Source organism: Rattus norvegicus, chromosome 8 (genome assembly GCF_036323735.1).
Source record: "Rattus norvegicus strain BN/NHsdMcwi chromosome 8, GRCr8, whole genome shotgun sequence".
Lineage (NCBI taxonomy): Eukaryota > Metazoa > Chordata > Mammalia > Rodentia > Muridae > Rattus > Rattus norvegicus.
In genome coordinates, this window is record NC_086026.1 from 115714254 (window position 1) to 115739930 (window position 25677).

General features: G+C 51.1%; 3 protein-coding genes across 6 annotated transcripts in view; 2 read left to right on the forward strand and 1 right to left on the reverse strand.

Annotated features, from left to right (window-relative positions):
* Rpl29 (ribosomal protein L29) overlaps nucleotides 1-25677 on the forward strand; it is an 893235-nt gene that overhangs the window by 657811 nt on the left and 209747 nt on the right. The gene's annotated exons all lie outside the window — the stretch shown is intronic.
* Nucleotides 1510-6411, reverse strand: Ppm1m (protein phosphatase, Mg2+/Mn2+ dependent, 1M). Of its 3 annotated transcripts, none has more exons than XM_039082615.2 (10): nucleotides 5568-6411; nucleotides 4658-4781; nucleotides 4266-4520; nucleotides 3740-3852; nucleotides 3317-3401; nucleotides 3110-3228; nucleotides 2883-2946; nucleotides 2576-2683; nucleotides 2334-2482; nucleotides 1510-2027 (listed from the first exon to the last, which is right to left on the reverse strand). In XM_039082615.2, the coding sequence occupies exons 1-10, from the start codon at nucleotides 5960-5962 to the stop codon at nucleotides 1883-1885; spliced, it is 1557 nt and encodes a 518-aa protein (XP_038938543.1). In that variant the 5' UTR covers nucleotides 5963-6411; the 3' UTR covers nucleotides 1510-1882. The 3 variants fall into 3 exon arrangements, with proteins under 3 accessions (XP_038938543.1, XP_038938546.1, XP_038938544.1); XM_039082618.2 differs by lacking the exon at nucleotides 5568-6411 and adding an exon at nucleotides 5280-5350; XM_039082616.2 differs by lacking the exons at nucleotides 1510-2027; nucleotides 2576-2683 and having other exon boundaries at nucleotides 2452-2575.
* Twf2 (twinfilin actin-binding protein 2) lies at nucleotides 9727-22772 on the forward strand. Its single transcript, NM_001135238.1, has 9 exons — nucleotides 9727-9903; nucleotides 13615-13692; nucleotides 18944-19122; nucleotides 19506-19601; nucleotides 19996-20100; nucleotides 20214-20339; nucleotides 21474-21624; nucleotides 21743-21864; nucleotides 22225-22772. The coding sequence occupies exons 1-9, from the start codon at nucleotides 9879-9881 to the stop codon at nucleotides 22390-22392; spliced, it is 1050 nt and encodes a 349-aa protein (NP_001128710.1). The 5' UTR covers nucleotides 9727-9878; the 3' UTR covers nucleotides 22393-22772.

Below are 25677 nucleotides of genomic sequence, written 5' to 3' on the forward strand. Positions count from 1 at the left end.
CATGGGAAGTGGAAATTACCAGTGCTCTGTCCTGTCTTCCTGAATAATAAATAGGAAGTGAAATCTAAGGTAAGGAAATAGGGATCTTTGAACATCGCAGAGAAGTTAATTGCACAAGCCTACCACCAGCTCCCTCACTGCAATCTAGAGCTGAATGTTGCCTGAAAGCCTGTCTCAGTTGTACTTCAGGAGTGAATCAGGTAAAACTCAACAGATACCTCTGAGCTTCAGCAAGTCCTAGGTGGTGACACAGGGCTTGGTTTTGGTTTTTTGAGACAGGGTTTCTCCAAAGCCCCGGCTATCCTTCAACTTGCTACATAGACCGGGCTGGCCTCAAACTCAGAGATCTGCCTCCTGAGTGCTGGGATTAAAGAAAAGGATGTGCCAGTACTGTCCACTGGCAAGTTAAAAGGAAGATGAAGAGTGAAACAGCCTCATGGAAGCCCTCACTAACATGTCTACACAAGGTCGCCCAAAAGAGCGGAGTCTGGTAGTCTACACCTGCAATCTCAGCACTTAGGTTGAGGGAGGGAAACTGAGGTTGAGGAACAAAACTGAGGTCAGCTCAGGCTATGCAGCTCTCGGACCAGCTTGGCCTACAGAGTGAGAAACCTGTCGCTCTAGAGGCAAGAGCCAAAGGGTCACAAGGTTAAGGCTACAGTACAGAACCAACAAGGCTACATAGTGAAATTCTTGCAAAACTTTTTTTTTTTAAAGTAAAAAGGCAGCCCTTCCGGTGCCTCCAATCCAGAGTTCACAGGTCTTCTCATTTCCTGGCAGCAGCGAGGGGGCTGAGCATGGGACCAGTCCTGATCGTTTGCAGGTTTGCATGGTAGAACGAAAAAGAATCCACTGAGAGGCCACAAGAAATGGCAAAATTGTCAGCCAGGGCTGTGTGAGCAATTCCTGATTCATGGGGGCTTTCACATGCAAACATTTAATAACATGTTGGCTGGGTCCCTGAAGAGAATGCTATCTGTGGCCAATGCCAGGGGTAGAAGATGTGTGCGTCTTTGGAGGCTGGTACGAGAGTGGGCAGGAGAGCAGCACCAGAGTGGGTGGGGATAGCGCTAGGCTGGCTAAAAGTGGAAGGTTGGAAACATGGAGAACGAGCTTGCTGAGAAGTGTTTGTACTTGGCATGACTGAGAACAGCACAGACACTGTTGGTGTGTAGGGCAGGCCTGGGACTCAGGGAAAGCAACCAGATGGCAGGCGGGCTCCAGGCAGTGACAGTCAGCCCCGCCAATGCTGGAGACTTCTCACCCATTTTCTCTACAGACTGTCTGGGACCTGTGCCCTTCACTGGCAGAGGGCAAGGCAGGCTCTGAACAGGTTTCAGGAACTGTTCTCAAGATGGCAGATCTAGCCCAGCACACTTAATCCCAGTGCTCAGGAGGCAAAAGCAGGTGATCTCTGAGTTTGAAGCCAGCCTGGTCTATAAGCAAGTTCCAGGACAGCCGGAACTACATAACGGAGACCCCATCTTTTAAAAAAAGAGAGAGAAAAGAAAAATTTAGATTGCTTTAATCTTAATTAAATTAAGCAAATGTGAGCCTGCTCAGTGGTTTCAAGAAGGTGCCTTGTGTGGATGGATGGATAAATGGTTAAATAAATAACCAGAGATTTCACGGACTGGAACCAAACAAGCTGCTTGTTCCCCAGGGCTTCCTAGTACCCTTTATCCTGCAGAGGGGCCAACACAGAAACCATATGCTATAAAGTACCTCTGCCAGCGGAAATGTTACCATGCAGAAGGTGGGACCTGGTGAGCGCTGGGCTGTGGCTTGGAACAGGCCAGGCAGAGCCTGCTCTTGGCCATGATGGGTGTATGCTGAGTCTGCATTGGTCCTGAAGGGGTTCTAGAATGCAGTATCTGAATCCTCAGTGGCCACCGCTCTCTTGGGCCTGGCTGCTCAGAGGAATCACGAACACGGAGACATCATCGTAAGACACCTGCCCTTCTCCGGAGGCACCACCGTCCTTCCCTTGTGTGTTGTGTATCAGCATTTTGGCCAACTCTGAGAACCTGTAAAGACCACCCTGCAGATGTACTTTGGATAGAGAGCAGAAGACCAAAGCCTTCCGAAACACGGTGCAAAGGGCAGGACACCTGGGAGACCCCCTGAAAGTGGTGAAACTGTAGGACAAGCAACACGCTTGAAAGGGTCATAAACTAGATTATCAGCAGGACTTGGGGTTTTTTTGCTCATATCCCTTCTCCCTTGGGAAGCTTAAGAGAGCCCTGATCAGATCACCTACCCTGAGCTGTAGCTACTTGGTACTGTTGCTGCCACCAACCCAGGTCCAGTCAGGTCTCCCTCAGCTACAGTACCTGTGTGGGTCCTCTCGGTTCCCAGTGAGGAAGCTCCGCACAAGCAGTGCCACCTGCTCATTGGACAGGACATCCCAGAGCCCGTCAGTTGCCATGACAACCACATCATCCTCCTGCAATGCCAGCTGGTCTACATCCAGCACAGTCACCTGCAAGTTAAGCCGAAGAATCCTCCAGTGTTCCCTTCCCAGCTCCTGCCAGGTTCTGGGCAGCTGGAAGCTGGGGTGTCACTACTCTGTCACCTGCGGGATGGAGAGCAGGAAGGGCTTGAGCTGGATGTCGGTGTCCAGGACTCTAAGCTGATGGTCTCCCAGCCCTCTGGAGACAGCCAGTGTTCCCAGTAACCGAGCCTGGGGGGAAGGAGGGGTGAAATGGTAATGAGGACAGGCTCTGCTGAGCACAAAGCGGAAAACGAACAATGGCTTCTAGGGGAGAAACATCACGAGGGAGCAGAACCCAGGGTACTAGCCACAGCCACTAGTAAGGAGCAAAGAAGCTCCCATCTTCAAGGAACAACTAAGGGATTGTTGGAAGGTGGGGGACACTGACCTGTCTACCCTGTCCATGAATCAGTGGGTATTTCAGATCAGTCTTTTCCACCTGTTTGTAGCTCCTGCAGGAGCAGACCTAGGATCAGCCAAAGACCTACACATTCTTGTAGTTTCTCCCACCCTAAAGCCCAGCGACCAAGCCTTCACGTGCCCTCCTTGCCCAGGTAGGACTGCCACAGGCCACACAGGTGAGCCTGAACCCTGGCCCTTTTCCCACCAGCTCACCAGCCTCTCATGTGATGATCCCTGAACAGAACCTTCTGCCCCAAGTCATCCCCCTTCAGCCGCCGTGGAAACTCCAGTCGGGTGAACTCACCAGCCAGAAGCTCGGGGTAGGTAAAGGCCTAGGTGGGGAGGCCACTTTCAGATCAAGCTCTGTCTCAGGGCCCTATATGATCTACCTGGAGGGGGTCCCCCTGCCAAGGGTACTACCAGCTGCTGGATCCGCTGCCGCTCTGTTTCTGGAGTGAATTCAGAACTCAGCAGCCGTATCTCATCTCTCCGCACCAAGATGGCCCTAAACAGGTTGGAGGGAGGGAAGAACTTTATGAAGTAACCTCCATACTCACCCACAGCCACCTTTCTCCAACCAGGGGCCAGTTCTGGCCACTGTGATCCGCTGCTCAAATCCCTCTGGGACTCTAAGACCTATAGGGCAAAGGTACAGCCCTTTAGCATGGTACCAATGGCCTCTGCCAGCTTTGGTATTATTGTCCGCCTTATAGTTGGCTATGTTAAGCACAAATGCACCTTCGTCAGCCAGTCCTCCTCATTTCTAGTCCTCCTTTTATTGTCTTAACTCCCCCTGGTACCCACTTTCCCATAACCCTGCCTGCCCTCCAATGGTCCACTCACCTGCTATCCCCAGCATTGGCCACATACAGCTTCCCCTGCAGGAACACTGCCACCAGAGCTGTACAGCCACCCACCTGGCCTGAGGCCTCCAGCTCTCTCCCGATCACATCATCCTGGAGCAAACCAAGGTTTTTATAGCTACTGCCTGAACTTGCTACCACCTCCAGTCCCCCGACCCCTTAACAATTGCATTCCCACAAGCAGGCCTACAAATCTCAGCTCAAGAGCTTGGCCATTAACTCTTGAATTCCTTGTAAAGAGAATTACACAAGGGAAGTGTAATTCAAAACAGGAAGAGAAACCACTGCCTGCACTGAGGGCCACTGTACAGGTAGGCAGTTGGCACACAGTAGGAACTAGAGACACGGGAGGGGTGAGCTGAAGACCATGGGGCTATCACTAGAAATGAAGGAATCAACACGACCTCTCCACACTCCAAGGAATGGTGACTACGGTATGCCCTTATACCCTACGTTCTTTAAGTCCCTAGGGGAAAACTTCCCTTACCCCCATAGACCCCACTCACACATTCCTGGAAGGCGTTCTCCAGAGCCCCAATCACCAAGTCTTCTGCCCGGATCCCCTTTTCTTCCACGAACTGTGGGTCGCTGGAGCAGACACAGCGGCCGCTGAGGTGCATGGGGGGCTGAGCGGCCATCATGCCTTCTACCACAACCTCCAGCTGTCGGCGGAGGCAAGAGTGCAGGGTGTTGGCAGCTAAAATAGCTGCGGCAGGTCCACCATGCCCATCAAACAGTGCCCAGTAGTGACCTGTCAGGAACTGCATAGGAAGAGCTCTGTGTCAGGCATCACCAGGGGTCCCCCTGGCCCAACCTGAACTAGGACATGAGACAGTAAGGCAGGAGGAGTCTCAACCGGCACATCCTGGACCCGGGGATCAGGCAAGGCTGTACTCACCTCCTCTGGGCACACCGTCAGCCACTCCTGATCTTCCTCGATCCCAAACTCACATCGCCGGATGCACAGCTTCCCACAAGCAGCCTGGTCTTCGTTGAATTCAGATTTCTCTGCATTGATAATCCTGAGGCCATGAAATCAACAGTGATGATGTCGCATCTATGTCATTATGGGCACAGAGACTTCACTTGGGACAACTGCTTCTGAATGCTGTCCTCTGACACACTTGGACAACTTTGTGTGTGTGTGTGTGTGTGTGTGTGTGTGTGTGTGTGTGTGTGTGTATGTGTGCGCGCGCGCGCGCGTTTGCACAAAGGCTAGAAGTAGATTGCCTTCCTCCTTAGTTTTTGAGACAGGTCAGCCACTTCCTAAACCAGGGCTCACTGATTCATCTAGAATTCCTGGCCAACAAGTCCAGGAGTCTTCCTGTATCTGCCTCCGGAGTGCTGAGATTACAGGCCCCAACTGCCACATCCAGCTTTTTACAAGGTTGCTGGGGATCCTAACTCCATATCCCCAAACTTGCTCTGCAAGCTATGCAAGTTTTCTAACTGTTCGTGGCTTGCCCCTTTAGAGTCACTGCGCTAGCCCAGGGTTTGGGAAGTTCCACCTCAGTCCCAACCCCATCCCACAGAGCATAGGCCAATCCCTGAGTGAGGTGCGAGGTGGAACATACATCTCCAGGGGCCAAAAGAAAAGAGGATCCAGTCGGGTGCGAGCCCTCCCGGGACCTCCAACCTCCAAAAGATAATGCAAAAGTGAGAAAAAGGAATGCTGTCAAGAGTCCCAGAGTGAGGACAAGAAGAGGGTTAGCAGGGATGTGCACACTCAGCCAGTTTTCCAGGTCAGCATGGAACCAGACCGGATCAGGCAGGGGGTCCGGAGGGAACGCGGGGGCAGGGACACTCACTCGGCGTAGCCAGCGTTCCAAGGCAGCGTGCGGCCCCGTGCTGGGCTGCGCACTGGCCGGGCATCCGGGCGGCGCGAAGCGTCGTTGGCGCCAGGGCTGGACCCAGAGCCCCGCAGGAAACGGGGCCGGTGATAGGGCACCGGACTGGAGCGTGGTCCAGGTGGCCGCGGCTCTGGAAGTGGACCCCCGGGTAGGAAGCGGCGCCGGAACCAGCCGGCGGACATTGCGTGGCGGCCGGGGGCTGCCCGCGCACAGCGGGACGCCAGGGTCCGGCCCGCTACGGTGAGGAAGCGGGCTGGGGGTGGAGCTTGGGGTGAGAGGCCACGCCCCCGTCCATCCGCCCTAGGGTGTGCGGCCAGTTTGGCCATCTGTAAGAAGGGAATGTAGCCACGCATGCCACTTTACAGGCAGGATAACCGAGGCCTAGCGAGGTGAAGCCTCCTGCCTCCGTCAGAGTACCACTGAGAAGGCACAAAGGCTCACCCGCACCTGTGGGACTTGATCTTCTGAGAGGGGAAGCCCTTCCCTTCACTCTAGGAACCTCAGAGAGTTCTCTAGAATGGGTGCTGGGCAGGTGCTACGCACAGCATCAGCCTTGCTCTGCTAGCCACGGTCTTACGCAAGGGGGAAGACCGGGACAGTATGGCCTTGGAGGTGTGAGGCCGACATATTGAGTAAGAGCGTGCTCAATATTCCAGAGTTCTGTACACCCTTGTCCTCATCCTCAGAAGCCCGCTCCCAAATGTCTGCCCCTACAGTTAAGATGGCTTCTCGACTGCACAAGATCCTCCCTGGAGTGTGAGTGACGGACAAAAGGAACCTATAGGGGAATGTAGTTCCTTTCTCCAGCTGGCGAAAGGTGCAGCCTTGGACTGAGGAACATGAAGAATTTCACCAACATCTCTTATTTTGAGAAGGTGCTCACCAGGTAGCCCCAGGCTGGCCTCTGCCTTTTGCATACTGCAATCACAGGCAGGTGTCATCCTCTGGCCCAGGATGTCTCTCTTTTTTTTTTTTTTTTCTTTTTTTTTTCCCCGGAGCTGGGGACCGAACCCAGGGCCTTGCGCTTGCTAGGCAAGTGCTCTACCACTGAGCTAAATCCCCAACCCTCCAGGATGTCTCTTAACCCCTAGGTAGCTATAACTCTTAGAGTGGCTGGCTGTCACTTTCCGTCACCTAAGTCTAGGTGCCCCTCTGCAAGGCTGCAATTTCCACTTCACAAGGGAAGACTCAGACCCACAGAGGGGAAGTGTTAGATGCCCAGGGTTTCCAGTATGACAGTGTAGCTGAGTCAGACCACCCCTCAAGCGATTTTGCTTCCTCTTTTCTCCTCCAGGAAACCAATTCAAAATCTCTAAGGCCTAAGGATGGATGGATGGATGAGGCGTTCCCTCTGCTCCTAAGCCCCGGCTAGTGCTCACTAGGCCTCTTCCTTTAATCAGTCAGCCCTGTTGCCTGACAGCAGTTCCTCCTGGCTGAGGAGGAAGGTTCTTCTGAAACAGCTGCATCCCCTGTAACGCGGGGGCGGGGGTGGGGGTGGCCGTGGGGGGTGGGGTGGCTAACCTACTGAGCCCACCCAGTAACAGCCTTACACTGGGCAGAGGAGCACGGCGCTAATAGAGGGACTGCTAAGCCCAGAAGTGATAGCAGTTCTGATAGGTAGTTCCTGACCCAGCTGTGAATGGGGACAAGGTCTGAGAAAGCTACAGCCAGTCACTCCCCACCCCCAACCCCTGCTTCGATCGAAAGAGAAGGATACATATGATAATTTGGTACATACAGTTCAGCTTGGTTACTTTAGTTCTTCCCGTAACAAAGTATCTGCTAAAAGCAACTATAGGAAGAAATAGCTTGTCAAGTCCATCACAGCAGAAGCAAGATAGTCAGGAATATGAGGCAGCTGGTCACGTGTGTCTGCCACCAGGAAGAGGTGACTTATTGTTCAGACCCCAGCTCACAGTGGGGTGCTGCTGACATTCTGAGCTGGTCTTCCCTCCTGCTAAACCTTTCCGGAAATGCCCTCACTGACAAGCTCAAAGGTTCCACACCTAGATAATTTTACAATCAAGATCTTATCACATTGTTTTACATAAGCTTGCATAGACCATTTTCCCATCCTTGACAATCACGATTCTTATCAAAGCTTTAAAAATTTTTTGCCTACAGATAAATAAAATTCCAAATACAGTTCAGTTTTCATTTCTCTTCCTTAGTGATTACTGACAGGGCAAGCAGCTCCTTATAGACTTGTGGGACAGCATTTATCTTTGTGTGTAGCCTGTTTCCTTTTTTTTTTTTTCTTTTTTTTTTTTTTTTCCGGAGCTGGGGACCGAACCCAGGGCCTCGTGCTCTCTAGGCAAGTGCTCTACCGCTGAGCTAAATCCCCAACCCTGTTTCCTTTATCTAGATTTCTACCTCATTACTTTTTTTTTTTTTTTTACCTCTTTGTTGACAAAGTCCCATGTAGCCCAGGCTGACCAGGAACTCACTATGTAGCCCATGCTAATCCTGAACCTCTTTTTTTTCTTCCTTTCTATTTGCTTACTTCTGAGACAGAATCCAACTATGCAGACCAGGATGGCCTTGAATGTACAGAGGCCATTGCTTCCTTAATACCGGGTTATGGGTATTTGCCAGCACACCTGATTTATGTAGTGCCAGCGGTCGAATCTAGGACTTCACATGTGTCACGCATGTTAGGAGAATGTTCTATCAGCTGAGCCATATCTCTCTAGCCCAAAGATGTCGCCTAAGTTCTCTCAGATTTGTTAGTGTGTGTGTGTGTGTGTGTGTGTGTGTGTGTGTGTGTTAGGGTGCAATGTGGAAACCAGAGGTGGATGCCAGTCAGTCAGTCATCTTCCTCTATGGCACTGTCTCTGTCTCTCTATCTCTCTTTAGATTTTGTCTCTCACTAAATCCAGAGCTCTCCATGTGACTGAGTTGGCGGACAATAAGCAAATGAGCTCCGGGTAGGCATCGGCCTGTCTCCCCAAACTCCCTCTCCCTGTTCCCATAGTTTCCTTGCAGTCCAGGGGTTAAGCCAAGTTTTTTCTCTCTGATGCTGGGAATCTGAAATTATGCTAACACAGCACTTTACTGACTGAACCATCTATCCGGACTATTAATTTATCTAATTTTGGGTTTTTAAAAAGTTTTTATTTCAGAAAAAAAAGGGGGGGTATCTGGGTGTTTGGTCTGCATGTATCTATGTGCACAATGTCTGTGTCTAGTCCCGGGAGGCCAGAAGAAGAAGTTGTTGTGACACGTGGGTGCTGGGAACCAAATCTGAGTCCTATGCAAGAGCAGCTAGTGTTCTTAACCACTGAGCCATCTATCTTTTTCCTTTTCTTTTTTTTCGGAGCTGGGGACTGAACCCAGGGCCTTGCGCTTGCTAGGCAAGCACTCTACCACTGAGCTAAATCCCCAACCCCGATTTATCTATTTCTTTTTTTTTTTTTTTTTTTTTTCCCGGAGCTGGGGACCGAACCCAGGGCCTTGCGCTTCCTAGGTAAGCGCTCTACCACTGAGCTAAATCCCCAGCCCCGATTTATCTATTTCTTAATAACAAGGTCCAGGGCTGGAGAAATGGTTCTTTAGTTAAAGTAGTAGCTGCAACAAGCCGTTAGTGAGAGCAGGAGAGAAGGCTGCTGGGAGGGGAGACAAGTCCGTCAGGAACTGGAAGTTCCTCAGACAGTTTAAGTCCTTAACACTGGGTCACACTTAGCACATGCACCTTCTTTTTGGAAAACTTTCCTCAGCTCTGCTATGTCACCTCGGTCTCTTACCGTATTCCATCCACAATTCACTTCCTACACACACACACACACACACACACACACACACAGATTCACGACTACAGATTAGCGCGTGCCCACCTACTCTGAGATCACCTCACCATCACAAAGGAGATCGGCCCTCACTCTCAAACCTCTTCGGCGGCAAACGCACAGTCCCTCCCAGGTCCAAGTGCAGAACCGACCACAGACCTCCAGGATCGTGGCCTACAAGTAACCACCCACACATCCCTCGGGGCCCCTTCTTGGCTCAGAAGGTGGTAACGACCCTGCACTGAGACATTCGGACCCCGGCGCCCGCTGCGCGCACGCGCGGCACCAATACCCGCCTCTGCCGGCCTCGCCCTCCGGGGGCGGGGCGCGCTGGGGGCGGGTCCTGCGGCACCGCCCGGGAAGCTGCGCGAAGCTCGGCGCCGTCGCCACATCCTCCGGAGCTCTGGGTCCAGGCGAGCCGAGTCGAGCCGGGCCAGGACCTAGCGGAGAGCTCCGACGGCACGGGCGAGCCGAACGCTGAGCCATGGCGCACCAGACCGGCATCCACGGTGAGGGCGGATGGAGGGCGGACAGGGGCTCTGCCGCGCCGGGTCTCCGCGCTTGGTCTCTTCATCCTCCTCTTCCTTGTACCCTCCGGGGAAGCTTCCTGTTCTCTTTTGCAGCCGCCAGCCCCTGGGATAGACACGTCTTGGGGGAGAACAGACTGCTGCTGTACACAGCCGGGAGTGGGTGCACATGGATGCACATAGCGAGGGTGGAAGTATCTTGTGTACCTAACTGGGGGCGGATGTGCCTGTGTATACTGGTCTGGGTATTTTTGTTCTTTTCTGGCGGAGGGGTGTACCCGGATGTGCACATCTGGAAAAGTGTACATGCGTGTGCACATGTCCTCTGTCTATAGTCCTGTATGTGCATATCTGGATGAGACTTGGTTATGCCTGTCCAGGCTTCTTCGTGTGCATGCACTAGTGGCTGGCTGGTTTTGGACACTCAAGGTTCCATCTCAGACATCAGTGTTTCCTGGCAGTATGCACACAAACTGTGGGTGTCTGCATGTGTGCACAGTTCAGGCACATCTCAGTATGTGTGTGTTAGCATGGATGCTTGCATGGGTGTCTTATGACTGACATGGGCTTGTGTGTATGTCAAAGGGTATCCTGACCTTTTCTCCTTCCTGGACCTCTATACTCTTGCAGACTAGGTTGGACAGAAGCTGGAATAGAGCCCTCCTTCTTAAGTAGAATGGGCAGAGTTGCACATCTGACCTTGGCCTCTGACTTCTTCCGTTTTCCATTGTGATCTCCCTCTGCTCCAGTCAGATCTGCAAAGTCCCAAATTCAAGCTGGAAACAGGGGAAAGGGTCAGGATTCAGACTTTATAGGGGAGCTCCTGCCTCCACCCTTATCTACAAGAAGCTTCTACAGCCCAGGGTGTGATACCCACAGCTTAATTTCCTCCTTGGAGAGACTTGAGGAAGAAGCAATAGCTGGGAGCCAGGTATTTTGGCCCTACCTGGTCTCAGTGTCTCCATCTATGATAGGCCTAGAAGGGCTGCTTCCCTGGCCAGTAGGGAAGACCAGGCTGCTTGCCCAGACAGCTTCTTGGTTTGGCCATCAGCCACTCCTACCACCACATCATGATCCCCTGACCAGGGCTCCCACCATCGACCAGTCAACTGCCGGAATCCCCACTTGCGGTCATGGCTGCTTGGTGGAATGACAGCCCCAAGAGGCTTTCTCTGGCCCTGCCCCATCCCCATCGCACTTGTCCTGAGCATGCAGGGACCTGGATCAAGCCTGGCCACCTACAAGTGGGCCAGCTTCTCCTGTAGATGGAGTGGCAGGTTTCTTGAGTCAGCCCCAAAGTGGGGAACTGTCAGGGTAAACTGCTGCCTGGCCTGCCCCTTCCTTCCTCTTTGTTTGGTTTGAGCTGCTGCCTCCAAGTGGGAGGAGGTGCTAGGAAGTAACCCCCCCATCAATCCCCCATTACCCCTACACACACACACACACACACACACACACACACACACACACACACACACACAGAGCTTACATTACAGACCCTGTAGCCAAGGCTCTGACTTATCCCTTCATTCCCTATGAAGTGAGACCTGCCCAGGGCAGCTTCTCGAGCTCCTGCCTATGAGGATGTATACCTTCTTTTGGGCCTGCTAGAGGTGGCGAGAAAGACCACCATTGGAGGATCAGGTGCCAGTCTTGTTCTGGCAATAGGAGTAGGCCCGTTGACCTCAGAGTGGGGCCCAAGAGGGACAGTAACCTGAGGCTTGCTAGAGTTGGAGGTGGGCAAGGTGGGGGCGGGGAGGCATGAATCTTTGATGAGGGAGGCTCAGATGTCCCAGGCTGGCCTCTAGATTATTGATGGGGACTAGGGGAGGCACTGGGGTGAGGTAGGAAGAGACGTCACTTTTCCCTGCTGGCTTTTCAGTTTGCCCTGGTAACAGTAGAAGGGGCTTGTCAGCCTCTCCCTCTGGGGAGCTTCTTGGCCTCTCTCTCAAGGCCTGGGCAGGTAGGAGGAGCAATAAAACACAGCTCCCGGGCTGGAGAGATGGCTCAGCGGTTAAGAGCACCCGACTGCTCTTCCAGAGGTCATGAGTTCAATTCCCAGCAACCACATGGTGGCTCACAACCATCTGTAAAGAGATTTGATGCCCCCTTCTGGTGTATCTGAAGACAGCTACAGTGTACTTATATATATAATAAATAAAATAAATCTTTAAAAAAAAAAAAACAGCTCCCTTTAGATTAAAATAATAATAATGATGATGATGCCAGCAAAGTCCAGTTCCTCAGCTCTTTCTCCCTTTTATTCCTCAACACAGGCTTTCTTTGCATTTGAGGGAATTAGCTGTGTTTTATAGATGAGGTTGAGGTTCAGTCAGAGAGGTCAGGGGTCACTCAGCTAGGGGTGCTGGGGCCCCAGAGATCAGGCTTAAAGCCTCAGGCATTTATCTACTCAGTTGTGCCTACCCAGTGGGGCTGTGTCCCCTTGTGTACAGTACTGTGTCCTGCTTCTGTCCCCAGGGCTTGTTAGCCTCAGGCCCCAGGCCACACAGTGACCTTCATGCCTAAGGTTCAGGCATAAGGTCACCCTGCAAGGAAGGGGGAGCATCTAAGGACAGACTTAAGAGTTTGTTTACCTAAAGCCCCTCCACCCCGCCCCTAAGCTGCCCATCAGCTGCCCGGTCCGAGGCCTATAAATACTCTGTGATCTCAATTCTCCAACTATGTTCCTGTCGGGGTTCTTCTGACCCCTGGCAGCCCCAAGGTCACACTCACCCAGAGACTCCAAGCAGGTCTCTTACTCACTTGGACTGTGTCCTCCCTCTCTCCCACCACTAGTGGAGCTGAGATGACTCATGGTCCTCTAGCTCTGGCCATGGGGTAGTCCTCACCTTGGCACTGTGTTCTCGGTCATTAGTCACCTTCCATCTCTGATGCCCAAATTCCAAGATGGAGTCTTCTTCCTAGGCTCCACTCCTCCTCCGGATACCCTTCCCTACTGCCTGGGGGTTGAGGCTTTATTGCCTCTTCATAGGCTATGTTGGGGCTGATGGTTCCTCTTTTGGTAAAAACTAGTTGGGGGCTTGAACTACGAGTGCATTCATGTGAAGTGCAAATTTACGTCTCTGTATTTTGTTTATCTTGCCTGTATACATGTTATAGACATCGTCTGCAGGTATGTCCGCTGCCTGTATGTGTGTAGGCATTCCAGGATTGTATCTGTGCACACGTGTGTGCGTATGAGCACACACTCATGCATGCATGCATTCTTGTGTACATGTGCGCATATGTATATGCTTGTGCATGCTTGTATGTGCAGGTGTGTGTGTGTGTGTGTGTGTGTGTGTGTGTGTGTGTGTGAATCTCTACATGAGATTCAATCCACTTAAATTGACCAGCTGAGTGGGTGTTGATCACTGCTCAATCATTCTAGTGTCCCGGGACGAGTTGGTGCCCTTCATTCTGGCAAGCCTAGCTTGTCTTAGAAACTGGTCCATTCCTGCTGTCCTTCCTGTCATCAGAGCTATCCCAGCCAGCAGGCCACCGCCTGCCACTCCTGCTAAATTTGGGAGCTTATGTTCAGTGGCTGTCTCAGGTTCCCAGTCACATGGGGAAACCATATTTAACCCACGTCCCAGCCGAGCCACCACCAGACCCCACAGGACACCAGCAGACCCGAGCTCTTCCCTACCCACCCTGCCTGCTCACCACCAACAGCTATGTTTCTTGTGCTTCTAGCCACTGAAGAGCTAAAGGAATTCTTTGCCAAGGCCCGGGCTGGCTCCATCCGACTTATCAAAGTCATCATTGAGGACGGTGAGTGTCCCACACGGGATAGGGCATGGGATAGAAGCTGAACCCAGTCACTTCTGGGGATAGGAGAGATGGGTATTAGCTTCCTTCCGGCCTCTTTCAGACCTCAGTTTCTGCATCTGAGATTGGGATGAGGCCATTCCCAGAGGGGCCTCATTGGAGTCCTGCAGGTGGGGGTAGTGGACTCCCTGTTGTGCAGAGTCTTATGCCGCAGTTCAGTCCGACCTCAGCCTGAGGCTGTGTGGCGTTTGAGATGAGCCTTGTCAGAGTGCTGGGCTAGGTAGGTGGTAGGGGCCCTGTGAGCCCTACTATTTATGCTTTGTGTGTGTGTGTATGTTTGTGTATTATGTGTGGTGTGTTTGTGTGTATTGTGTGTGGTGTGTGTGTATGTGTACATGTGGTGTGTGTGTGTGTTGTATATGTGTGTATGTGGTGTATGTGTGTGTGTGTGGTATGTGTGTGGTGTATGTGTATTGTGTGTGGTGTATGTATGTATGGTGTGTGTAGTGTGTGTTTGTGTGTGTGGTATGTGTGTGTATGTGGTATGTGTGTGTGTGGTATGTGTGTGGTGTATGTGTATTGTGTGTGGTGTATGTATGTATGGTATGTGTAGTGTGTGTTTGTGTGCGTGTGGTATGTGTGTGTGTGTGGTATGTTGTGTGGTGTATATGTGTATTGTGTGTAGTGTGTATATGTGTGGTGTGTGTGCTGTGTTTTTGTGTGTGTGTGTGGTGTGTGTGGTATGTATGTTATATGTGTGTGTAGTTTATGTAGGTGTTGTTGTGTGGTGTGTGTGTATATTATATGTGTGTGTGATGTGTGTGTGGTATGGTGTATGTGTGTGTGTGTATGTGGTGTGTGGTGTGTCTGTATTGTGTGTATGTGGTGTATGTATGTGTAGTATGTGTGTGGTGTGTGTGGTATATGTGTGTGTATATGGTATGTGGTATGTGTGAGTTGTATGTATATGTATTGTGTGTGTGTGGTGTGTGTGTTATATTGTATGTATATATGTGCTGTGTGTATGGTATGTGTGTTGTGTGTGGTATATGTGCATGTGATGTGTGTGTTATATGTGGGGGGGTATATGTCTTGTATGTGTAGTGGTATGTGTGTGGTGTATGTGGTGTGTGTGGTGTGTGTGGTGTGTATGTGTATGGTATGCGTGTGGTGTATATATGAGGTATGTGTGATGTGTCTGTATTGTATGTGTGAGATGTACATGTGTGGTGTATATATGTATGGTGTGTGTGTATATGTGGTATGTGTGTTGTATTGTGTGTGTATGTGGTGTGTGTGTATTGTGTGTGGTGTTTGTGCATGTGTGTGATGTGTGGTATGTGTATGTATTGTGTATGGGGTGTATGAATGTGGCGTTTGTATTGTATGGACGTGTATGTGGTGTGCATGTGGTATGTGTGTTGGTTGTATGTGTGTGTGTATTTGGTGGGGGGGGGTATGTGTGGTATGTGTGTGGTTAGCAGGCTTGGGCCTAGCTTGGCTGCTGGCTGTGGGAGGACTAAAGCGCCATGAACCTTCCCACGGTAGATGTCCCCAGAATGGGAAGAAAGAATTTATGTCTTGCTCATTCCAATTGAGCTGACCCTAGATTCTTACCAGGCAGTATGAGGGTGTGGGACTTGAGCCAAGGCTTGAAGTAGAAATATTCAAGGAGGCAGAGGACCCGTCTGAGTCTGAATTAGGAGTTGGAAACAAGGGGTCCCTCTCCCCTCTGCCAGTGACTGCCTCACCTGGGAGTGGTGTAGAGTCTGGGAGTCGCTGTGGGCCAGACCTTCCAGGGTCCTTCCAGTCTTCTCAGTAGTCACGCTGTCCCGAGCCCTTTGGCACCAGACTCCCTGAATGAGCCTAGTGTCCTGTTTATGTTAGCAGGGCCTGCCAGATTCAGAATTCACCACAGGCTTTAGGGCCACAGCTAAGCTGGGCCTAGTCCAGCTTGCTCAGAGGCTGGGTAGGGGTCGTTATGAGAGGTGCTGAATGGAGGTCTCCTGGGGCTCCCCACCCTTACAGAGACAATTGAGCTCATTTCTCCCATCTTTAACCCTGTTCATTGACTTTGGGAAGTAAGGTTCCCCTTGCAGGTAGTTCCCAGAAGCATAAGGGATCTAAGTAGACTCACTCTAATTCTTCATTCCAAGTGTCGGGGTACCTGGGAATGCCTGGGGTAGGGGTCTACGATCTACTTGAGTGTGGGTGGAGTGCCTGATTTTTCTAAAGAATTCAATGATAGATCTATTTTTTGAACAACCACAACACCAAAAAACTACATATGTGTCATCTGTGTCTGTGTGGGCATATGTGCTTGTGCATGTAGGACTTGTGGAGGCCGAGAGAGGGCATCAGATCTGCGGGTACTGGAGTCAAAGGCCGTTGTGAGCTGCCTGACATGGGTTCTGGGAACCAAACCCAGGTCCTCTGGGAGAGTAGCAAGTGCTCTCAGTTGAACCATCTCTCCAGCCCCAAATTACACTTCCTACATAAAATTCCTACTATAGCTCGGCATAGTGGTATATGCCCGTGATCCCAGCATTTGAGAGGGTCGAGACAGGAGGAACCCAAGTTTGAAGCCAGTCAAAACTATATAAACTCGTCTCCAAATATAAAAATGAAGTCTTGAGAAGTGCAGGTGGAAGAATGAGAGGTTTAAGGTTAGAAGCCAGCCTGGGCTACATGATACCAAAAGATAAAATAAAATAAAATTCTGGTTTATTTTTAAACTGGGGTGGGCGTCAGAGAACACCTTTGACCATGTGGATCTCTGGGATTGAACTCACATCCTCAAGCTTGGTGACAAGCACCTTTACCCTCTGAGCTATTATTACCTGTCCCAAACATTCTGGTTTAAAATGTGAACAATGGGCTGGAGCGATGGCTCAGCGTAAGAGCCCTGACTGCTCTTCCAGAGGTCCTGAGTTCAAGTCCCAGCCACCACATGGTGGCTCACAACCATCGGTAATGGAATCTGATGCCGTCTTCTGGCATGGAAGACAGCTACAGTGTACTCATAGATATGAAATAAATAATATTAAAAGAAAAATAGAGGGGAGGGGAAAATAAAAAAAGAAAAGAAAAAGAAAAATAGAACCGTTTAAAAAAAATGTGAGCAGTGCTGGAGAGATGGCTCAGTGGTTAAGAGCACTGACTGCTCTTCCAGAGGTCCTGAGTTCAAATCCCAGCAACCACATGGTGGCTCACAACCATCTGTAATGGGATCTGATGCCATTCACACCATTCTGGTGTGTCTGAATAGCCACAGTGTATTTATATATAATAAATAAATCTAAAAAAAAAGATTAAAAAAATGTGAGCAAATGACCGGAAAGATGGTTCGGCAGTTATGAGCACTAGCTGCTCCTGGAGAAGACCCAGGTTCGGGTTCCAGCATCGACCTGGTGCTTCTCAACTGTCTGTAACATCAGTTCTAGGGGATCCAGCGCCCCCTTCTGACCTCCATAAGTACCAGACTCAAACATGATGTGCATATGCAAATCCAGGCAAAACACTCATAGACAGTAAATAAAAACCTAAAAAACATGAACAACAAAGTAAACAATACTGACAGCTTCCGGTCTTTCCGAATTTCACCAGCCTAGAGCTGCTACCCTTCAACCCTGATTCCCATCTGAGTTCGGGGTGGGCAGGGAGGGAGGCCACAGCCTGCAGAGGTGGTGAGGCTGGTGGCTTTGCAGGTGGAGTCTCTGGCACTTAGATTATTTGCCCAGTTCTTCCTCTGAGTTGGGCTGTGTGACCAAGTACATGTATGGTGACCAGTGAGGTCTCAGCCTGGAGCTGTGGTTGGATGACCTGCTTGGCCAGAGACGTGGTAGGCCTGTCAGCTCCAGGCAAGCTAGCAAGATGGCTCAGGTGAAAGTATTTGCTGCCCAAACTTAGCAAACAACCTGAGTTCAGTCTCTGGAACTCACAGTGGACTGAGTCCTGAAAGTCGTCTACTGACTTATCCATATACACTGTGGTACGCATGTACCCATAGTTATATATGCCATTGATGATGATGATGATGATGATGATGATGATGATGATGATGATGTTGGTTGTTAGCTAAACCGAGTGACATACTTCTATATTTCTAGCACCTGGAAAGCTGAGGCAGAAGGATTGGAGGTTTGAAGCCAGCCTGGGCTATAAATAGCAAAATTGTACCAAAAATAACCACAAGGGTCTAGGATTGTGGCTCAGTTGGTAAAGTGCTTGACTAGTGTGCACAAGGCCCGGGGTTTGATCCTTAGCACTTCACAAAGTGGAATTAGTGGTACATGACTGGAACGCCTGCATTTGGGAGGTAGAGATCTGAGGATCAGAAGTTCAAGGTCATCCTCCAGCACATTTCTAGGCCTGTCTGGACAGCTTGAGATCCTGTCTCAGATAACAAGCAAGCAAACAAAAGAAACGGAACAGAAGCTGGGCGTGATGGTGCACACATGCGATCCCAAGCCCTCAAGAGGCTGATGCAGGAAGATTATGAGTTCCGCGTCAACCGAAGCTATATAGTAAAACCCTGCCTCAGAAAAATAGTTTTAAAGATTTATTTATTTATATATAAGTACATTGTAGCTGTCTTCAGACACACCAGAAGAGGGCGTGAGATCTCATTAAAGATGGTCGTGAGCCACCATGTGGTTGCTGGGAATTGAACTCAGGTCCTCTGGAAGAACAGTCAGTGCTCTTAACCACTGAGCCATCTCTCCAGCCCATCAGAAAAATAGTTAGCTACTATTGCTTTTTTACTTTGGGGTAGAGAGCTGAAGCTGGGGGTGGCAGCCTCTTGCCTGATTAGCACTTTGTCCCGAGAGGGGCATGATGGAGCCAGGCCCAGGGTGAGCTGAAAGCAGGAAGTTGTACACAGCTAAGATTGTACCATGCAACCTCCTGTGTAGGAGTTCCTCGAGAGGGTCACATTGTTGCAGCAGTGAGCGCACAGTTGGGGTCCTTCGTGTGCTTGAGGGCGCACAAATGCGTGAGTGTACGTGAATACAAGCATTTGCAGGGGTAGGGGGGTGTACAAAGGAAGCCACCCAGAGCTGGCACACATGGCCTAGTTCATTGACGAATATTCATCCCTCGGCAATTCAACTTCATACTTCAGGGATTTGAGGGGTCACGGGCAAGTGGGTTGAAGTGGCCAGTAACTCAGAAAGCTACATCCAGAGAACAGAGGTCCACAGGCAGAGGAGGAGGTGGGATGTGCCACATGGGCTCACCCGGCCTCTGCCCCCAGAGCAGCTCGTGCTGGGTGCCTCGCAGGAGCCAGTGGGACGCTGGGACCAGGACTACGACAGGGCCGTGCTACCGCTGCTAGATGCCCAAGAGCCCTGCTACCTCCTCTTCCGACTTGATTCGCAGAATGCCCAGGGTTTCGAGTGGCTTTTCCTGGCCTGGTCACCTGACAATTCGCCTGTGAGTCTCTAGGGAATCCTTGCCCGTCACCCTGCTCCGGGGCCAATGGGAAGTGGGGAGAGATGAGAGACTCTGGCCTAAGAAGGCAAGGGAAGGAGGAATGTTAGGTTCTGCCCCAAACCCTGCAGAGCCTTGTGGTGGCAGCCTGGGCTTCCTTAGATCCCTCTCTATTCAGTCAGCCTGGCTCCGCGCTGAGTTTGATTTGGGTGGAGGCTCCCCCTGCTGGCTAAAGCTGTTTCATACAGCTTCGCTGCGCCCCCTACTGGACGCCTGGGCCCAGTGAGATGACCTGATTCCGGGCCCTGCCTCCCTCTTCCGGGGCTCCAGTTGGCTCCTGGAGCAGCAGCTTGGCCCATAGGTCCTCACAGTTTACCCCATCTCAGGTGCGGCTGAAGATGCTGTATGCAGCCACACGAGCCACAGTTAAGAAGGAGTTTGGAGGTGGCCACATCAAGGATGAGCTCTTCGGGACAGTAAAGGTTAGTCAACCCAAGCCAGAGTACAGAATGGGGACCAGAGGTTGTGGCATTGTGTGAGGGTCACGGAGCAACTCGGTGCCAGGCTCAGGGTGATCTAGGAGGGCTGGGCACAGGGATGTATCATAGTTGATACAGTGTTTGCCTAGCACGCATGAAACTCCGGTTTGACTCCCAGCACTCGGGAAGTAGAGACTAGAGGATTGACAGTTCAAGGTCACTGTTAGCAGTGTAGTGAGTTTGAGGCTGGCTTGAATGCTACATAAGATTCTGTCTTAAATAAAAGAAATAGAAGGGCGGGGAGTCTTGGAGCTGCAGGCTCAGATGCACAGCAGGCTTCTGTCTGTCTGTCTGCCTGCCTGGGGTATCCACTTACACCTCTGAGCCTGCCCCACAGGATGACCTCTCCTTGGCTGGGTACCAGAAGCACCTGTCATCCTGTGCTGCACCGGCCCCACTGACTTCCGCCGAGCGAGAGCTCCAGCAGATCCGAATCAATGAGGTGTGTGTGTGTGTGTGTGTGCAGGACAGTGTGGGCTTGGGGACCCTAAATTTGGTAGGCTCCAACTGGGTGTGGAGAGATAAAGCTTTTCTTCCTGGCTGCCCCACCCCCAGGTGAAGACTGAGATCAGTGTGGAGAGTAAGCACCAGACCCTGCAGGGCCTGGCCTTCCCCCTGCAGCCTGAGGCCCAGCGGGCACTTCAGCAACTCAAGCAGAAGACGGTCAACTATATCCAGCTGGTGGGTACACAGTCATGCCCAGCACACACAGGCCGGGCACCGTGGGCTTCTCCTGTTTCCTGGCTATGTGTATTTGGAAATGGGCAGAGTCCCAAGCCAGGTGTGGTGGCACACGCCTGTAATCTCTGCATTCTGGAGGCAGAGGCAGGAGCATCAGACGCTCAAAAGGCATCCATACCTAGTGCGTTCAAGGTCAACCTAATCTGTACCAGACCCTGTTTCAATTTTTTCTTTAAAAAAAAAAAATATTTAAGCCAGGTGGGGTTGCGCATGACTTTAAAATCCCAGCACTCAAGAGGCAGAGGCAGGAGGATCTTTGAGTTCAAGGCCAGCCTGGTCTAAGAATGAGTTCTAGGACTGCCAGGCGACACAGAGAAATCCTGTCTTGGAAAAAAAGAACATACTGTTCTCTTCTCCTCTGCCTGCCCGCAGGTCTTGACCACAGTAGGTACCCTGTAAGCATGTGGCCCTATATGCCTTTCTAACACATAGACGTCATGGTTTACCCTGGCCCTCAGGACTGACCCTGTCTTATCCCAGAGTTCTTCTATAGCTCCTTCGATTTATCTCTTTCCCAGGCAGAGTTCTTCTCCCCTCTGCCCAAGAAGAATGGCTTTCCCTTCCAAACACTTCCCTGGGGCCTTGCCTCGGAAAGTAGACCTGTAGCAGTGCCTTGTTGAGGTCAAGGCCCCTCCATGCCACCTCAGATAGGAATCTCAGTGGGAGCTCTTTTTTTTTTTATCAGAATCCTCAAAGGGGCAGAGTTGGGATCAGACCTGGAAGGACTCTTTAGAGTAACCCCAAGGCTGGAAAAATGGCTCAGCAGTTAAGAGCACTGACTGCTCTTCCAGAGGTCCTGAGTTCAATTCTGAGCAACCACATGGTGGCTCACAACCATCTGTAATGGGATCCGATGCCCTCTTCTGGTGTGTCTGAAGACAGCGACAGTGCACTCATATATGTGAAATAAATAAATATTTTTAAAAAAAAATACTAGAATAACCCCTGCAGCCTGAGGTCCAGCCTTGAGAAGGGGATCCCAGAAAGAGGAACCCCAAACACCCTTGCCCGCCAACCAATCCTGCTTCCTACTGGGTGCCTTGGCGCCCTCACACCTCTCCTGCTCCTACTCAGAAGCTGGACCTGGAACGGGAGACCATCGAGCTGGTACACACAGAACCCACAAATGTGGCCCAGCTGCCCTCACGGGTACCCCGAGATGCTGCCCGCTACCACTTCTTCCTGTATAAGCATACCCATGAGGGTGACTCCCTCGAATCTGTGGGTGAGTAGCTGTGACGGGGACTGGGCATGGAGCAGCAATGACAAGCAATGCTTGGGCCTGCTGCGGAAGGTCTGCAGGTGCCCCAGCCTGCATGGGCTCAACGCCTCCTCTCCTACAGTGTTCATCTACTCCATGCCGGGGTACAAGTGCAGCATTAAGGAGCGCATGCTCTACTCCAGCTGCAAGAGCCGCCTCCTTGACTCTGTGGAGCAGGACTTCCAGCTGGAGATCGCTAAGAAGGTACAGCCTGTCCCCAGGGTCCCATCACCCCACTCTCCATGTGGGGCACTGGAACCCTACGTCCATGCAAGACTGGTTGTTGCAACATTGGATGGGTGGAAGGCCGAAATCCAGGGCAACCCAGGGCACACATAAGCCCAAGCCTTGGCCTCCTTGCCACCTCCTTTTCCTAGGTCTGGTGGGGAGGGGGCTAGGAGAAGGTGACTCAGGCCAGCAGGGTAACAGACCCTGCACTGTAGATCCTGTGGTGACCTAAGAGAAGACAGATATCCGTGGTGACTACTCCAGAAGTAGGATTTGCCTAGAGTGGTATGTGTTGGGCCCTCAGCATAATGATGACTTCTGTCTTGACCCGTGCAGATTGAGATCGGCGATGGGGCGGAGCTCACCGCCGAGTTCCTCTATGATGAGGTGCATCCCAAGCAGCACGCCTTCAAGCAGGCATTCGCCAAGCCCAAAGGCCCTGGAGGCAAGCGGGGCCACAAGCGCCTCATCCGGGGCCCCGGGGAGAATGGGGAAGACAGCTAGGTGTCTGGCCTGGGAACAGGGCAGGGCACATGGACTGCAGGGTTGCCACCCGTCACCCCTGCGCTTCCTTCCTCCCCGGCCTGGGCTCTAAGGAACCGCTTCCTGTGGGACAGGAGGACAGGTGGCTGAGCACATTTGCTACTTCTGAGGGCCTCTGGACCAGCACTTCGTGACCTCGCCCTGTCACTGTTCCTGACTCTCCTCTGTGTGCACAGCCCCCCTGGTGCACACCTAGCCTCCAGACGATTTCATGCTATGGTTCCAGCCCAGTCCAAAAGCCGTTGGCTACAGAGGGTGGGGACAGTTGGCAGGGGCCAGATATCACAGGAAGGGTTGGTTGAATGCTGTATTTTGTAAAGAATAAAATATTTTTAAATCAATCCTGAGCCTGGGGATTGGGTGCCGTTGTCTGCATAGGTGTCCTTTCCCTAGTCAGACGGGGTCTGATGGCCTCCTGTCCTCGGGTGTGTGGGGGATGTTTTGAGTGTAAAGGCAGAAGCCCTCCCTGTGAGGTTCTGGAGATCTGGGTGTCTCTGTTTCCTGTGGTTGCTGTGACAAGTCACCACAAACCCAGAAACTTGAAAAGGTGGTGGCTTGAGCCCAGCCTGAGCAGCATAGCAAAACCCTGTGCCAAAAACACAAAAGAAAACTTTGCAGAATTTATTCTTACAGATCCCGAGGCCATGGTGCACACAGTGCTGGCTCCTGGCTGAATTAGTTAGCTGTGTCGTTAACTCTGAACTAGAAGAACCAGATTCTGCCAGTCTCTGCTTCCACAGGCTCGTGTGTCAGTCTGGAGTCAGATTTTCCCATCCTTTTTCTTCTTTTTTTTTTTTTAAAGGTTTATTTATTATATCTAAGTATGCTGTAGCTGTCTATAGACACACCAGAAGAGGTCGTCTGATTTCATTACAGATGGTTGTGAGCCACCATGTGGTTGCTGGGATTTGAACTCAGGACCTCTAGAAGAGCAGTCAGTGCTCTTAACTGCTGAGCCATCTCTCCAGCCCCCCTTTTCCTTCTTAATATTTTTGTGTTTTTTTTTTCTTTTGGTTCTTTTTTTTTTTTTTTTTTTTTTTTGAGCTGGGGACCGAACCCAGGGCCTTGCGCTTCCTAGGCAAGCGCTCTACCACTGAGCTAAATCCCCAACCCCAATATTTTTGTGTTTTATCTCAAGGGCCTTGTTACCTAAGTGGCTGAGCCCAAGCTCCAGGCAGTCTTCCTGCCTTGGCTCCCCAATGCTGGCCGTCCCAGCATGCATTGGCATACCTGACTTTGTCTCAGTTTTCTTCAGTTGTAGGGTGGGTTTTTGGAGACAGTCTCGTGTACCCAGGCTGGCCTCAAACTGCCCACATAGCTGAGGGTAACCTTAAAGCTCTATAGGCGTGTGCCACTGTGTCCGGTCTATGGAGTATCAGAGATGAAATCCAGTCTTGAGAGTGCCAAGCAAGCCTGTACTCACTGAGCTACATCCACACTATGTAGTCCAGGCAGGCTTTGAACTCTCCATTCTCCTGGATCATCCTCCTAGTGTGGAAGGATGAGTGTAGCTGAGCTGAGAGGTTCATCAGAGGGTCAGGATGGAGGGTGATGTGTGCAGTGGTAAAGGCAGAAGGCAAACTGGACCATGAGGGGGATAGTGACCTTCCTTCTACCCTTGGCCACTGGCCTTGAGGACAAAGGAAGCTGGGGTGTAGTGGGGTGTGGTCAGGGTTCAGATGGCAGTGATATACTGGGCACACTGACTCCAGAATGAGTTTCAGTGAGACAACTCAGCTTTATTGGAGGGAACAAGGGTTATATAATCTTGGGGAGCGGGTAGGGATTTTCAGGGTGACTATATATTATTGGCTACGTGGAGGTACTTCATTTACAGAAAGAGCAGTTCCAAGAACCTGCTGGTCAAGTTCTCACCTGGAGAGAGGAATTTAAACCTGTAATCTGGCCACAGGCTACCCCAGGCTCCCCAACTTTCCTCAGAGGTTTCTTGGGGTTACAGGTTGGTCATAACAGCACCTAATTGTCATACAGTAGGAAGGGCTAAGGGGACATAGGTAACACAGTACTTGGAGGAAGCTTTCTGCAGGGTCATCCTCTAGATAAGGCAAGACACCTGTGCTTAGAGACATTCTCCAGAGAAGGACAGGCAGAGAAGAAATAGCCCCACTGAGAAAGGGAGTCCCCCAATTTTGCCCTGAGCTCCGGGAGCTGTCTTGTCGTGGTAGACAGCAACCTTCATAGCAGGGTTTCCCAACAGGGAATCTGGGAATAAAAACAAGTCCAGGCAGAGGAAAAGAGTATGTTCTAAGGCCCCAAAACAAGAAAGTCCCCAGGTATGTCCAAACAAGAAGCCAGTGTGGCTGTCAGCAGACGGGGGAAAGAAATGGAAGGGCAGGGTACACAAGACCTTGACTACTGCTTGGACAGTGACAAGGGCTCAGGACACTCATGGGGGTCTGTGTTGCTGGATATTTGATCATACTGTGAACCCCAAGATTGTGAAGAAAAAACTATTTCTAGTCGTGGTGTGGCTCAGACCTCAGCACACACTTTAATCCCTCTGGCCAAGATACAGACACACCCTTAGTACAAACAATGCAGGTAAATTAGTTTGTAGAAGGAAGCAGCCACATTTGAAAGTGATACCTAATTGAATGGCAGACAAAGTGACGAATCCGAGAAAGATTTGAGAGAATAGGATAAGCCCAATTCTCGGGAGAAGAGAGAGGAAAGGGAAGTTACAGAAGAGGGAACAATGCAGAGAGAAAGGGGGAAGCAGTTTTATGGGGAGAGTTTTACAGAGACAAGTTAAAGACAGAATGAACCAGAGAATGAGAAGGAGCCAGAAGATTAGAACAGATCGGCCAAAGGTAGTACGAAGCCAAGCAGAGCATTTCAGTCAGAAATTGAGAAAAGGTAGATTGGGCCAGTCAGCTTGAAGAGGAGCTAAAGCTAGAACAGCCGAGTTTAGTCAGCCAGCCAGTGCTCAGGAAGAACTGTAAGGGGCAAGCTTATTCAACAGCAAGTCTCAGAGGCTGAAAACATCTTAGGCCCAGACAAGATTGTACAGAGGCTAGACGCTTCTGGGACTAGGCCTAGGTTAACAGACAGGTGTAAGACAACAGTTAATAGGGTAGAATAAAAGTTGTTTTACAGATCTGAGCAGAGGAGGGTCCCAGAATGAAAGTTTTTGAACAGAGGGTGCTGGAGAGATGACTCAGCAGTTAAGAGCGTTGGTTGCTTTTTCAAAGGACCTGGGTTCGATTCCTGGCAACTACATGGAGG